This window comes from Hoplias malabaricus, chromosome 5 (assembly GCF_029633855.1).
Source record: "Hoplias malabaricus isolate fHopMal1 chromosome 5, fHopMal1.hap1, whole genome shotgun sequence".
In the NCBI taxonomy this organism is placed as follows: domain Eukaryota; kingdom Metazoa; phylum Chordata; class Actinopteri; order Characiformes; family Erythrinidae; genus Hoplias; species Hoplias malabaricus.
In genome coordinates this window covers 28,279,252-28,295,448 of record NC_089804.1, presented here as the reverse complement: position 1 = coordinate 28,295,448, position 16,197 = coordinate 28,279,252, and the positions used below count along the sequence as shown (strand labels likewise).

Below are 16,197 nucleotides of genomic sequence, written 5' to 3'. Positions count from 1 at the left end.
TGTCAAGCAGACAGCGCTTCTTTAAACATGTATAAAATCAGATCTGTACAAATTATTATAATTACAATTGCAAACATGAAGAAATGTGACAAATACAATGGTAAAGTAAGGGATATAAAGATCCTCAGAAATGGAAAGAGGAGCCGTGGATCTGTGTTGTTCGGAGAGGTGGAGAATGTGAGGAGTTCATGGTTTGTTGTCTGGAAGAAGCAAGCAACATTAGCTGAACTAAAGTCCATACAGCTGATCGCCATCATACACTCACAGCACAGTCTTCCCAGAAGAGAGGAAGGTGCAGCAAAGGGGGTGGGGGTGTAAACTTCCAACAGTCTTTTGCACATTTAACTGCACTGCACTGCACTTTACCACCACAAAACTGTATATCTTGACAAATGAAACATGTTAAATATAAGTGATATATCCAATATTAAATAGTGATATATTTAATATTTCTAATTATTTATTAAAATATCTAGTACCAATTTAGAATAAGACTACAGTTATAAAGGTTTATATATAGTTTACAATCTGTTTATTAATGGTATTATTTAGGTTGTAAACACATTAAAAGTCTACACTTAAACCTCAGATCTTGCAGATCTTGTCCTCTCAATCAGTCGACATTCAGCCTCTCAGCTCAAGCATATATTTATTAAGATGTTTAACCATTAAGTTGAATCAGTTGGATACAGGATGCTGCTCAACAGATGCTGTTGTCTGGATATTTTTGGTTGGTGGACTATTCTCATTTCAGCAGTGACATTAAAAATCTAGCAATCTAGCAGCACTGCTGTGTCTGACCCACTTGTACCAGCACAACACACACTAAACCACCACCACGTCAGCAGTGCTGGGGATGATCCAATATCCAAATTGTACCTGTTCTTTGTGGGACTTGTGGGTTTCCATTACTGAAATGACAGGTTAATACCAAGTGCAAACAAAGTATGCAGAACAACAGATGGATAACATTTTGTAATTTTACATTGATCATAATAAATGATCATAAAATTAAAATGATTTTATTATAAAAAGAAAGTCAGTGCATTTAATTAATGGCAAAATCACCGGTCTATATTTAATGTCAAAGCAGAATTTAAATTAATGTGTAATTACATTTTGGTATTATACTTTTTTTTTTTTCATAAAACTTAATTTACTTATATTTCTTAAATATAAGTAACAACTGCTTAAAATGGGCATTCCATACAGAAATAGTCTGAAGGTTATTCATTAAATATCCTTGTAATGAGAAATGTTAGATTTAAAGCCTCCACAAAAAGTGCATTCACTTGTCAACATCCCATTATATTTGCAATTTATCAGTTCTTTGAAGGTCCCTCTTGCATAGTGTCCATTTTTCTAAGAATGTTAGAGCTCAATTAGAAAATGTGGGTCTTCGAGCTATTCGCACCACATTGTATGTGTTGAGACCTGGAGCATCAAAGCCAGGTGAAATGCCTTGTTTGTCAAAGACATAGAAATTGAACAGTTGTCCATCCTGGGCTTCTAATGAGACAGAGGCGGCGCCTACATGTAAGACGCAGGGGTATTCCTTCTCAAACACAACCCTGAAAACTCGATCTACCAAAAAGTTAAGTTTTATAGTCCTGTATCGCTCCGGAATCAGGTCTTCAATCTGAGGGCCAAATTGTTGCATGATCAAGACTCCCTCTGGCCCTGCTTTGATCTCGTAGAAGGTGATGTTGCCATAAGTGTAGAAACCTATATATGGTGTAGGATTTGGTGGAGGAACAAGGAGCCTCTTAGCATCTCTGAAGGCTTTCTCCATGGCAGGGATGATGTAGGAGTAAGTCTTGGTCACTATGTCCTGGTTCTGAGGCCTTGTTCCAGCCATCAAAATAATCAAACCAAGCTTGAGGCGAGGAACCAGTGAGAAAGTGGCCGAGTAGCCATCTAGATCGCCGTCTTTGCGGACCACCTCATAGCCAAGCTGCTCATTGACCTCCCATGGTGTTCCAGTGCGGTTTGCAAAGTAGTCCTTATCGCATCGGAACAGTGGGGTCAGCATTATCTTCAGTGTGTCCGGTTCCAGGAGCTTCCGGTGATAAGCGCCCAGAAGCATCATAGCCAATTTGGCCAGGTCTGCTGCCGTGGAGTACATCTGACCAGAGGGACGGTACCAACCGAGGTCATAAAGTGGTGCAGGTTGCCCACTGATGTAAACGCCAATGGCCATCTGACTGTGAACACTGGGGGTGATGTCAAACCCCGTGTCCTCCATCCCCAGACGATCAAGGATGTTGTCAGAGATCCAGCGTTGATAGTTTACTCGTGCCACTCGCTCGGCCAGGACATGAGCCAACAAAGAGAAAGCCAAGTTGCTGTAGTGACATCTTGGAATAGAAATTAGATTAGAGAGGAAATATTAGATTGTGTTTTTGGAACACAAACAAATTTCATCATAAATTAATTTTATTATAAACAAATTATATAGCACAGTCTATTTTGGAGGCTTCCATGAATGCACATACCACCTGAGGAAAGTTCTCTACATTTCAATTAGGGTTTAACCTGATGGTTTCTGTGAGATGTGAAATTATGAAATCACAATACTTAATGATTTACCATAGACATCTATAGTTGAATCCAATATTAAAATGAAATTTACTTTGTTGCAGTCTCTAGCAAGGTTGATTTATTAACTCAGACACATATGGTTTCACTAAAGCATGTGTTGGCTGTGTCTTTAAAAAACTGCAAACAAAAAATTCATTCATTCATTCATTATCTGTAACTGCTTATCCAGTTCAGGGTCGAGGTGGAAAACACCAAACACAGACAATCACCCAGAGCGGGTTAAACCCACAACCCCCAGGTCCCTGGAGCTGTGTGACTGCTGTGCCACCATGCCTATTTTTCATATATGTTTTTATTAAATACTTTAATACCATTAAAGCAGATACACTATATTGCTAAAAGTATTCACTTGTTTGCCTTCGCACAAAAATTAAATTGAGTGAGATCCCATTCTTAAATCCATAGGGTTTAATATGATGTTGGCCCAACCTATACAGTTATAATAACTTCAACTCTTCTGGAAAGGCTTTCTACAAGGTTTAGGTCTGATTATGGGAATTTTTTTACCATTCTTTCAGAAGCTGATTTGTGAGGTCAGACACTGTTTTTGGATGAGGCCTGGCTCGAAGTCTCCACTCTAATTCATCCTTAAAGTATTCTACTGGGTTGAGGTCAGGACTCTGTGCAGGCCAGTCAAGATCTTCTACAACAAACTTGCTCATACATGTACCTACATGTCATACATGGACCTTGCTTTGTGCACTGGTGCACAGTCATGTTGGAACAGGAAGGGGCCATCCCCGAAGAGTTGGGAGCATGAAATTGTGCAAAATCTCTTGGTATGCTGAAGAATTAAGGGTTAATTTCACTGGAACTAAGGGGCCGAACCCAATTCCTGAAAAACAACCCCACACCATAATCCCCCCTTCACTAAATGTTACACTTGCCACAATGCAGTCAGATAAGTACCATATTTCTGGCAACAGCCAAACCCAGACTTTTGGCATTATAGTGTATCTTGTAAATCTTGAAGTGGATCATGTGTATATATGCTCATAAGCATTATAACTAAAAACACCCAGAAAATATTGTCATAATTTAATCATCAGTATGATTTCATAATTAAGGCACTTGTTTTTTGCTATAATTATTAGACCAATAAATTAATGTTTATATATTTACCAGGCCTACTGTATCCCATAGGCATGCAGTAATGAATTATAATGCAAACAAAAATGAGTTTAAATAAATATGAATATAAATACAAAATAATTCTATAGTTAAAATCATACTTGGTTCCTGGATCTGCCACCAGCACATCATCCTGTAGAAGATTAATTGCAGCTTGAGTCTTGCCTTTCCACAGCAGGTTAGTGGCCCGAAGTCTTCTAGGTAAACCTGCAGGAGCCATAAAATAGTGAGAAACAGAAAAATATGAATTCTCATACACTGAATTGATTAATAACTATGAAAAGATTTCACAAAGGTGGCACAGTGTGACAAAGGTAAAACACAGTGACTAACTTGAAATGGATCATTTAAACAAAGAGTTCTTTAATTGTACTTGATTCGATTGCAATGGTTTGTCAGCAGTTTTCATGAAATGCTCTGATAAATTGTAACATAAAAAGGAGGGTGTCTGACAAATGATTAAGAATATGAAACCAGTAAGAAAATTTGGCCTTCATTCTTATGTAGCAGTCAAGACCCACTATACTACAGTGAGTGGTTCAATGACAAAATAACCACATATTTGCTATCCTCAGTTTAAATGACATGTACTTGTAAGATTCCAGTTCACAAATGTCTCTCATACGTGTCTAAGCTGCTATTTCTGGTAAATTATTGGATGCAGAAACACCTAGCTTCTGCCTATGACATAAATTCACAGCTTTTTCAAGGCTGGGGAATGTGAGAGAATGTGTCATAAATGTAGAGCTTTAGACACAGATGGAGAGGGCTCATAGTAAAAGAGAACTCTAGAAAGTGTCAAAAAGATTTGAATTATACAGTTTACCCGAGAGCTGACTGGCCATTCTCCTGAGAGTGACAGACGAGGAACGGATCGGAACCTCACCGCTGTCCAGAAAGATAAGGCCGTCCGTCACATACTTCAGCTCAGAGTCTTTGCTCTTACCCAGAGGGTTTTTGATGGTGAAATTGTCAACATACTTCTCCAGGGGATCATCTAATGAGGCCACTTTACCATCCTCCCACAGACGATAGAGCATTAGAGTGGGGAAGATCTTGGACAGGCTTGCAATCCTACATAAACCACAAAGCAAACAATCAAAATCTGTACAGACATAGAGCCAGAAATATTCATCTAGGCAATTCAGTTAATGAGATGTTTTTTTTTTTATTATTTAGATGTATCTGTCGCACACTTACTAGCATCTATTGGCCCTTTGATAGTAACCAATAGCATCCAGAGCTCAATTGACTTTGCTCAATAATATTTGGTGCTGACTTGATAGTGTTTGGATCCCCACTACTAGCATTTCTGGTGCTTACTTATTATTATATAGCACACATTTACAGTTTTTCTCAGTTGATGTGGTGTATTTCTCAAAGCATAATTTATATTTGCACAAAATTATGTGCATTTCTCAAAGCATTTCATACAAATAGCACCTCATAGAGGATTACAGTCAAATGCCAGTAACTTGCTTAAAATCCTTAGTTAATGTCCCAGAATGATGTATTTATTAATGGACATCTCAGTGTCTCCAGAATGTCCAGATCTTGTGTCACTGATTTAGGGCTGCATTGGAAATTACACTGGAGTCCTTCTAGACCTCCTGATGCTCCTGTCTGTTGGGCCACAGATTCACATCGACATCACATATCCCTTGTAATGCAGTGTGGAAATAATATTTTTTAATGTCTTTTCTAGCCTCTACAGGCACCAGCTGTGATATTCTCACATGCAGCATCCACAGCAGCCAGCAGAGTATTCTGAGTATGTGGCTGGCTAATTACTTATTTCAGGCTGTTGACCCTAGTAATTTGCTTGTTCTTCAATGGTCAAAAATTGTAACACTGTGTTGCTCTACATGTATATATACTTGACAATTGAAGTTTCATGAAATGCACCTCTTAGCTATTTTAGAGAACTGCATCATCATTTGTTGATCCACCTGAGAGCTAATCATCAGTTCAGTACATATTTACCAAAAATTTCCAAAAGAAATTATAAAATATAACATATTCTTCAGAGATCCTAACAAGAGGATCAACATTTCTAAGTGTACCATCATAGGCAATGGACTAGTGCCTGGATGCTTTGGTGGTTGAACTGTTCAACAGAGAACCAGTGTAATACATTCTGATCAATAAAAGCAATTGATAATGTAAGAAAGAGCAGGCAGCTGTACAAACTCATCTGTATGATTAACCAAAGCATGTGATATTTGTATAAAATTAATTCAAAATATCTTTTATGAGGTGCACATGTAAATACATGATTTGGAGTTTGAACAAGTAATTTTGAAAATTTTTATTCTGATCTGAGAAATGCTCCAAAGCGACTGAGAAAAACTATAAAAGTACAGTATTCAGAGCTAACTAGATTAATTATCTTATAAATAATTGTTAGACGTCATGTATTCAAGGTAGTGATATCACAATTATAATACATCCTAAACAGGCTGGTTTTGTAGCTTACTTTCTATATATGGACGGTATGGGCTGAATAAGAGGAATATTTTATTAAATTTTGACACAATTTTACATTAACTGAGCATTTTTAAAGCATATATTCTATGATAATATCAACCATAATACTTAGCATTGATTTTTACATTGGTTCAACCAGGACCTTCCGCAGTAATATAAATCAATGTGCCATTGATAGAGATTGCATGACTGATGTAACTGAAACTTTATCTGACATGTTTTACTTTTGAAAAGGTAGAGTCATTAAAAACCATTGAAATCCAACTGATTTATAATTTGGGTTCCTCTGCTCCACACAATTTAGCTGTCATACCTTAACAATGGCGCTCCACATGACACCACATCACAGAGAATGTGAGCAGGTCCTTTACTAATCATGATTTTTAAGCAGTTTAATCTATCTCAGGAAAATCTATTGTAGAGCACTCCATTTGAAGGTATTTAGCTTTAAGCAACAGGACATCAGACTCATCAGTTTTGTCAGACTCACCCAGAGGGAGATATATTGCTGATGAAAGAAATGTGCTGACAAAGACAGCAAATGAGTGACGCTCAGAGATAAGAGCCTCAGTCTCTTGCCACCATCATTATCATTGTCCACCTGTCGCTCGTTTGAGTTTTAAACGAACCTGCTGCTTATTATGGACAACAGTCTAAACACTCTTCCTTCCAGGAGCTGATCAAAGCCCAACAGTCTACAAAATGAAGTCATAGCGTGTTAGAAAACATTTGCAAGGCTACAACAATATACAAAGAGATTTGCTGAAGTTGTGAAGGGCATTAGCAAAGCTTCACAAAGTTGCTACACCATACAAAGATAGATATAGAACCAATGAAAAAATCCATTCCTAATAAGCACCTTGCCCAGTGCCCAGTGTTGGCCCAAGGGTTATAAAGTACCAATATTATGCTGTGCAGCAATTGAACTGCTATCTTTGGAGCAGTGGTTCTCCATTTAAAACATCTTGTGTAATCCGAAGTGACATTCTTGTGGCAGAATTGCATTATCTTCGATAGAATTGTTTCTACATCTAATCTAAAGCCTTCCCAGAAGAGTTGTTGCAGTGCATGGAGACAAACAAACTATTAATGCTCTCTATTTCAGAAGTCTAGGTCTAGTTAGAAAAACCATCTTAGTTTATAAAAATCATAAGAAAACTTCTATACAATTACAGCTACATAAAGTACTCAAGTTACTTTAAAAATACTGAATTTATGAGGAAATATCTGCAAAGATGCTTCAGTTTACAAAGTGGATTAATGATGCTATAAAAGACATTAGCAAATGATGCAAAGCATTAGTTTTCAGAACCTCTGCAGCATTGCACTGAGAGCAGCAAAGCTCGGAAGGCATTAACAAAGCTCAGTATGGCTTAACCTCCAGAAATCAAGAAGAATGAAGCAGTTATTTTGATTTGACAGATCCAACAGCAGTTTTATCAGTATTCAACACTGGCTCATTAAATAGCATACCCTATTGACCTCAACTAATCATCTCTGGCTCCGGACAAGCGCTCATGTTACTGGAAGCTTCCCTAATGCTCTGAAGCAAGGAGAATATTTAACAGTCATTGAGGTGGAGAATAACGCTGTAAGTAAATGATTCATTACCCACTCACACCACACTATTGACGTCAAAGAAGGAAAAATGTGATGGGTAGCAGGTAGCATGGTTAGCATCAATAATCAGTTTTAAAACAACACAAGAACAATTATATTTAGCTCAGTTGCTGTTCCAATTCAAAGATTCAAAGGATTTTATATGTGACTGATTGGGCCACATAGTAAAAGAGCTTTGCTCAGTCTTCATTATTAGAACATAAAACATTTCACTATTAACAACTCTTTCAAGCCATGAAAACAAACAAATAGGCTGACATTTGCATATGTCATATAGTATTATTTTATAATATATTTTTTTAGAAATGTGTGTTGAAGCCTGTGTAAAATAGGTAAAATTATCCTCATTTATTTATGTGTAATTATTTTAAACCCAGTGTACATTGGATAATAGAAGTAATTGCACACAACCTGGAATTTAAATAAATATATCAGCACCTATCATTAAAACCCTGTTGGTTTAATTGTAGCTAGCTTTTTATGTCATGTTTTTCACTGATTGGAGTGTACAGAACATCATAATCACAGACTAGTTCCTTTATTTCTTGATTTTAGCTGCAACTCAATAGGTCTGCTGTTTTTGCCAGCTGTCATCATTACATATTTCTGTACAGTTTATTTATATATTTATTTATTTTTTAAATATAAATGGAGCAATTTTAACCTCTGAAAAGGCAACCTGTGTGGAGCATGTAATTGGCCTCCAAAATGTAGCGGGTGTGTGAAAAAGTGACATAGCTTTAGAATGGCAAATGATCAAGTCGGTGTAAAGCATGGCCCACCTGTTGGTCAGTATCAGGGATATGTAATTGGACACTCACAAATTGTTCTCAATTTGTAGCATCTAAGATGACATGTACGACTGTAGCCTGCTGAACAATGCTATATATGCTAATTCAGACTTCAAACAATCAGAGTTCTCAGCTTTGCGCCCACTATGCCTCAGCTCAATCTTCCAAGCTATAGGAATTTTAATCCAGCCCTTAATTGCACAACAATAGCACTTATAGCAATTATGCTAATAGTTGCCTTCTGGACCTCACCTGTAGATGGTATACTCGTTGGGAGCTGCTGAATTCGGGTCGCTCCCATTCCTTTTGCCAAAATTTCCTGTCCACAGCACAGTGTCATTGTAAATAACAATGGCGGACAGTGCGGGGAGGCTGAGTGGGTTGATGCTTAGCCGAAGTAGAGCATCCACCTGAAAGGGTGACAGAGAAAACTGGCACTTACAATTCACAAAGGGGTCTTAAAAAAGGTTTACATGTTCTGCTCAAATTAGAGATGTAGATAAATTTACTGAAAAAAATGTACACATGACTGCAGCCAAAAAACAAAAGACTAACCCCAGATTGCAGTGAATGTTTGTCCCACATCTGCAGTTTTCTAATGCCCCACATTTGGCCTTGAATTATGCCATTGACTCAGGGTGAGTCTGGCTGCCTCAACTCAGCCACAGGTCCACCTTATATGGGCCAGATGTCTGGAGTTGTGGAACAAACCGTAACCCAACTCAAGCCTGGCTTTTGACATTTGGCATATTTAACAGTGCCGTAATTGAGACATACGTGCAGAAAGTGGCACAGATTATGCCCAGATTCATCTGCTATTAGGGATATTTGTCAAGAAATATTGTTAATATGAGTTATATGTCAAATACTATGAAACTTTAAAAGAAAACCCATTATGAAAAAAATACAAATAATGAATATCTCACAGCCTTTACACTTGTGTTTTTAATATACTAAATATTTACTCCTTCATATTTTATCTATAATGTTTTGTCATTGATTGACTGCCACACCTTAACCTGTCCCCCTGGGTTTTTAATATGATCCAATTGTCATCTTTATCATTTTCCATTATATTTATGTTACTATTCACTATTACTATTCTATTTAGTGAATTCAGACTCACATAATGAATTGTACATTATTCACAGCATATATACACCCCCAAAGAGTAGAGGCTGTTGCTGCAGCAAGGAAAGGAAGAACTCACTATTAATACCCTTGATTTCAGAGGAAAAACTAAAAGATTTGGACATATAGCACTTGAACTTCACAAGACAAGACAGTTCTCTGCCTGCGGTAACACCATAATGATAAAACATAACATTTCTGAATGTCTGATCTTTGCCGGAAAGGGTTGCTTAGCTCAAGGCATGTTGGAGTTTCATCTGAATATTAAGAACGTGAAAAATAAAGCACCTGCACTTCAAATACCATATTTCATAAGCATACAAATTACACCGTGGCTTGGATAACTATCAGGGTTTTTAGGTGGCACATGCGAGGATCAGGTACCTACTGAATATCAATGGTCATTATACAATAGTTTAGAACATGAAAAGCACTAAGCTTTTGCTTCAGAGTATTGAAAGATATGGAAAATAGATGTCAAAGGGGGAATAGCATGAAAACATAGATGCCAAAGGGAAGAACTTGAAGCACTCTTTGAGGGAAGCATCTGCAGTACAGCCCTGCTGGCATTGGAATTGTCAGGGAGCCAGCTTGAACTTCCAGTCCACTGCAAATTGACATGGCCTGAGGTGTGTCTGAGAATGTGTTAAGTGTGAATATTTTTGGGCTCATTTTTAATGAAGGGAATGTTTTACTTTTTCCAGCGCTTCTTTCAGGTAAGGAATGGGATGCTCCAGTGGCATGGGCTCTGGGAAACGAGGACACATCTTCTCGGATCTGGAGTTCTTCCCCAAGCCTTCATCTGAATATGAAAGGAGAAAGCAAATAATAATAGAATTAACCCCCAAAATATGGGTTCCTACAAGAATTATACATCCATTTTTTGTATCAAAGTACAAAACATGCCCAAGTGCCAAGGCAAAACACCAGGGCCAGGTGTGTGAAGCCTTCTTTGCCAGTTTCTGGCCACATTCTGCCCATGTGTTATGTATGAAACAGAGGTATGAGCCTAAACATGAAGTTTCTTTCTCATGTTTATGGAAAAATGCAAAAGAGCTACTCTCACGTGTACTCTATTCTTCTGAGGACTAATTGTACAAACATTTGGTAATGCAGATGATTACATATTCCACCCATTTTGCATGGCAGATGAAGGTTTCAAGATGGTACCTTTATTATTCCTGGCTAGCTGTGGTCACCTACCTTTTGTACACCTGCACACTGATTTTGTTGTTGGTTGTTCATTTTCCGTCATTCTCAGAGTTCATAGGCAAATGTGTGCATCTGAGATATTGCAGGACAATGGGGTTTTTAATCTTTGGTACAGAAGTTGGAGAGTAAAAAGACAAAGGGTCTCGGTCAGGTATGCTAGGCTTTCACTCTCATTTTCTCTTTTCTCTCTCATTTCATGTCTAAAATGTATTGCACCCCCCCACCCCATCCCCTGCTGGTGCTGTTTCACTGCATATACTCAAAGTCTCTGTTATTTACCTAAAGAAGATCTATGAGGACAGCAGAGTTTTCTGTTGCCAATAAACATACAAAACACTGCTTTTTAAACTTTATCTTCAGGTTAAGTTTAGAGTTAGGGTTAAGTTTAGGGTTATGGTTAGGGTTAGGCTATATTTTAAGGCTGCTTTTTCACTCTGGTTGCTAGATTGTCATCCTTACTACAAAATTACAAATGGCCTTCAAGTGATATATGTACATTTTCACCATGAAAAAGTGTATAACCAGTAAAGCATACCTATACACTACTGTACTTTGAGTATACTTGCAGTACAATATTAAAATTAGGTGTAAACTACTTGCGTACTCAAACTTGGCTACTCTCACACATAAAGTATATTTAAAGAAAGGGTGAGTCAATAGTTGTAGGACACCTTTTTATTTCTTTGTTATGCTACATTAGCACCTTCCCACTGGAAAAAAATTGCCTTTCATCCAATATGGCGGCTTTCAATATGGCAGCCATGTTCCAGTCATAGCCTAAAACATAGGCCCCTCACCAATTACTTGTTGGGGTATTCAGATAAAAGTGTTTCCTGCAACTATTGACTCACTCTTCATACTTCATTAACTAAAAACTAACAAGAGGGCCAATTTAATCCCAATAACTATTAAATTAGTACACTTGGGAAATAAACTTAAAGTTCATTTTATTATGTAAACTTTTCTCCCTGCTACATTTTTTCAGACTCATACTCAATATGCATCTCTATTGGGAACATCGATGCCTCCCTCCATTAAACATTTGAGTTAGTAACTTTACCTCTACTTGCACAGATGTTCTTGATTCATAGCTCATCTGGGAGTTAGAAGGGTGAAAGTTAAAGCTCATACTCCCAGGCATCACTAAGCAGGGCTGCAGAAAAGTGGCAAGAGCTAAATATTTCCCAGATGTAATCATTAAATCTCCCATTGCCCAAAGGTTCTTTTCAGTACCTTTAACAATTTTTTTCAATCCACCTGTGATTTCTTACATTGATTCGACTCTTCAAAACTTTTTTTTGAGCATTTTTGCAAGTTCTTTACTAATAAAATGAAGGCAATTTATTATATCTATCTTTCCACTGTGATTACACAGCCTGGAATAAATGTATGCTCATTTCTCATTTTTCCTGAATTAATTCGACTTCATCAAGTAACAGACATAGTGTTCCTAAGGAACATTTTACATCATCTCTGGATATTGTCCCGGGACACCTTCCTACTAGCAACATTAGCCCATCAAAATTAAAAGTTTTGTGACTCACCATCTCATTAAAAATTAAAATCTGGACCAAACAGTTTCAATCATTTTAAACCAACTCTGGCCCCACATTACATTTGTGAAATTATTAGTCTTCAGTCCCCTTGTTGGTCCCTCCTATTTGCTGATAAATTGCTGCTCCCTGTCGCACACTTTCATCTCCAAAACAAGGGTGATCATGCATTTTGTATTCTTTCCCAAGTCTGTGTTCTTTTGCTTTTAAAATTTTTGTGAAATATTTTTGACTCGTGTTATATTATGATCTTGTAATGGGGATATAAAAACGAAAGTGGTACAAAATAATAACAACTCGATTAACAAATGAGTTTTTGTGGTTTTTGTCGAGAGATAAATTAAACTTCAGTCATGTTCATTTATTTCCATTAAACATACCATTCCACCTTAAAACAAACAAATGAGAGAACAGCATTACCCCACAAATCTTAGGTGAAAGAAACATAAAACTGATTTAGACTGAACTACAACCCTAGACTGCTGAGCTGAACTACAAAAACAAAAATAAATGGGTCACTGTGTATATATTATATTATTTATGTAAATGTAGTTTAATTAAAGCAGTGTTGATATAGAGGAATGCAATAAGCAAGTCAATGTACAGGTCATCAAGTCTCCTAAGTCCATTAAAAGGAAGTGATGTCACTGAGCCTAAAACAGATGCTTTATAAAATAGGTCAGCCACCTCAGATGACTCCTAAATGTACACACACACACACATATATATATATATATATATATATATATATATATATATATATATATAACTCCTCTGCTTCCTCACCTCTAAATTAAGACACTAGAGTGCCTCTGAATGTGTTAATCCACTCTCCACCCACTCTGAAAACGTAATAGGATTTACCAGTAAACTCAGACAACCTGCCATTCACACTCCAAGCCACGTACTGTAACATTTCAATAGGAATTTATATATTAAAGGAATTTGTGATCAATGTCTTCATCACATTATTCAATAGATGTGTCCATATCTTTGTATAACCTATCATGAGTGAGTGTCTGTGTTTTAGAACTAATCATCCAAAATCAGTACCTATCTTGGCTGAATGCCATCAAATTCTGTCAGCAATGCTCTACTATTTCATTTTTTTTGGCATGCATTTAAATGCCAACTTCCCAATTTCATGACGAATGGAAAATTATTCCCAGATTACTTGGAAAATATGTAGTACCATTAACTGCCATTCAAATTTAAAAACACTGTTAATTTTCATGTAAAAGTCTCATTTTAGAGATGCAAGGTTTTGCTGTGACAGCTTATACCATCATAGGGAGAGAGGCTAAGGCACTGTTGTTTTGCACTACAACTTCACAATTCAGCCTTCACTGATACCACTGTTTCAAAGGCTAATATTATGATAATTTGTCATACCTGGCATTAGCTTGGGAAGGTGATACTGCCAGAGGAAGCAGCCAGTCATGATGATGGACAGCACCAGGAAGAATATCAGGCCTAGATGAGTCCACTTTACCTTCATCCTACTGTTTTTGGTTAGGCTCTCTATGGCAGCTGCTGGACTAGGCTGAAAAAAGCCAACATATATAACATAAATTAACACACGCAAATTCAAAAGCAATGTCATTCCAACTTATTGAACTGAAGTTTTTTCATGTGAGATTAAATGCATTTCAGATTATTTAAAACATAAAAGAAGGGATAAAGTAGTAATCTAAAATGTATGTGTTATTCTCATTCAAGAGTATCAAAAGGATCAGGAATCAAGCTTAGCTTGGCTTTGGTCAATGCTGGAGTATGTAATTGGGAAATGTAATTGGGTGTACAGTCTAAAGTTACACAAAGGTAGAAATTACAAAGTTAGCTCTTTCATTGGCTAAACCTTGGGGTTGTATGTTAGACCTTAAATATCAGCTTGGCCAACAGCGTATTTAATTGGCAACAGTGGAATTAAATATCTCTTTGACTGTTTTTTTTTTTTTTTGTAAATGGGTGACATAACATCATTTTAGGTCTGAAAGATGCATTTTAATTAAGTTCTGTTCAGTTTTATTTATAAAGCATTTTATAAAATTGGTGTTCTTACAATACAGCTTTACATAACTATTATGCGAAAGTGAACAAGCTGATGCTGATGAATATAAGCCATAATCTAACTGCTTAGGGTTAGGGTTAGTGTAAAGATAAGGTTGATAACATACTGGACAGGCTTGAGAAACTGTTGTGTACATCTGCAAAGGGCAAACTAAAACTACATTTCCCAAAAACTTTGTATGCTGGTGAACTATAACTTTTACAGTCTGTATGAAGGAGAACTATATTATGTACACATTGTACTAATCTTGGAAATATTTTAAGATGCACAAATTTATGTTGATTCTAGTGTTATACACAGATTTTAGGGAAAGACAAAAAAACTGGATAATCCTTGGTATATATGATTTTCAGAATAATATATAATATTGTCTTCTCATATGAGCATGGCACTTTTAAAAAATATATCACCTGTTTTTTATTGAAAAATGAAATACTCTAAAGTTGTATTTTTCTCTGGTTTTCCAAGGAAATATTTTGACACCTGTATTAGTTGGAAAACTATTGCCTTGCATTTTAGCCACACTTTCCATTCACCATGACAACTCCATGTAGACTGGCCTACCCTATTGTAGCGGAATTTTTTTATCTGGGTGATTTTGAAGTGTGAAAATTATCCAGACACTATCACAGTGGAGCCAAGCAACTGGTGCTAATTGGAAAAGCTACGGGAGCAAGATTGTGGGAAGTGATAAATAGAGTGGGAATGGGGATGCACAACATCCTTGACAGTGTGACAACAAAATGTATGCATTCACGGTTCTTAAAGCTTGTGATTTAAGGTACTGTTTTAAGGGACATCTTTAGCTTTATGATTTGTTAAATTTAAACATGTTTCTTATGCATTCATATATAATTTACATAGTTCATTCAAGAACCCATCTGTTGAAAGTTCTTCAGTTGAAGCAAAAGTGGTTCTTTTGTAGCATGCAATATAGCAGCATTACATTTATAAATTCTATAAAATGTGGAACATGTTGGAAGATGATCTGAGCAATTTTAAGGTTTCAGCAAACAATTTATGTTGTTCAAAATATGAAGTTAAATGAAATGATTACATTTTTAATTGACTTGACAAAAAATTTGAATGTACAGTACATACTCACCACTTGAATACATCTATATTCCCTCTGGCATTTCTTGGATAAATCAGATAATATGCAGACTCTCCATGTTTTGGGATCCCACTATCCAAAAAGTGCTGGGCATCAGTTTTGCTTATCCCAGCCTAGGTTGACTGGGCACAAACATTGTAGAGTGCCACCATCTCTATGCACTGGCTGTTTCGCAATCCCAGGCTGCCCCAACAATTCAATTTCCTCTCTCATCACAGCAAACCGCCTGACATCATAATCCCGAGATTTACTCTACTAAAACCCAGCAGACCAGGGGTCGCACTTAATCCCTGCAAATCAATTCACTTCAGGGTGCTTTGCTGGTAGCAGAGCTGCTGCTATGCCCACTACGGTGCCTACTGCTTGGGAAGAACTGAGCATTCTGAGCGAAGGAGCCCTTTTTGTTATGGCTTGGTGGACAAAGAGGACGGCTGACAAGTCATGCCAGGTTTTATCACGTAACACAAGGAGATCCCTCGCTCTGAA

The 16,197-nt window shown here is 37.0% G+C and overlaps 1 protein-coding gene across 1 annotated transcript; it reads right to left on the bottom strand.

Annotated features, from left to right (window-relative positions):
• Positions 1-1,311: 1,311 nt before the first annotated feature.
• lactbl1b (lactamase, beta-like 1b) lies at positions 1,312-15,803 on the bottom strand. The gene is made up of 7 exons (XM_066673178.1): positions 15,703-15,803; positions 13,919-14,069; positions 10,457-10,563; positions 8,883-9,040; positions 4,559-4,806; positions 3,834-3,939; positions 1,312-2,357 (listed from the first exon to the last, which is right to left on the bottom strand). Exons 2-7 carry the CDS (start codon positions 14,022-14,024, stop codon positions 1,379-1,381), a joined length of 1,704 nt encoding a protein of 567 aa, XP_066529275.1. The 5' UTR covers positions 14,025-14,069; positions 15,703-15,803; the 3' UTR covers positions 1,312-1,378.
• Positions 15,804-16,197: the final 394 nt, after the last annotated feature.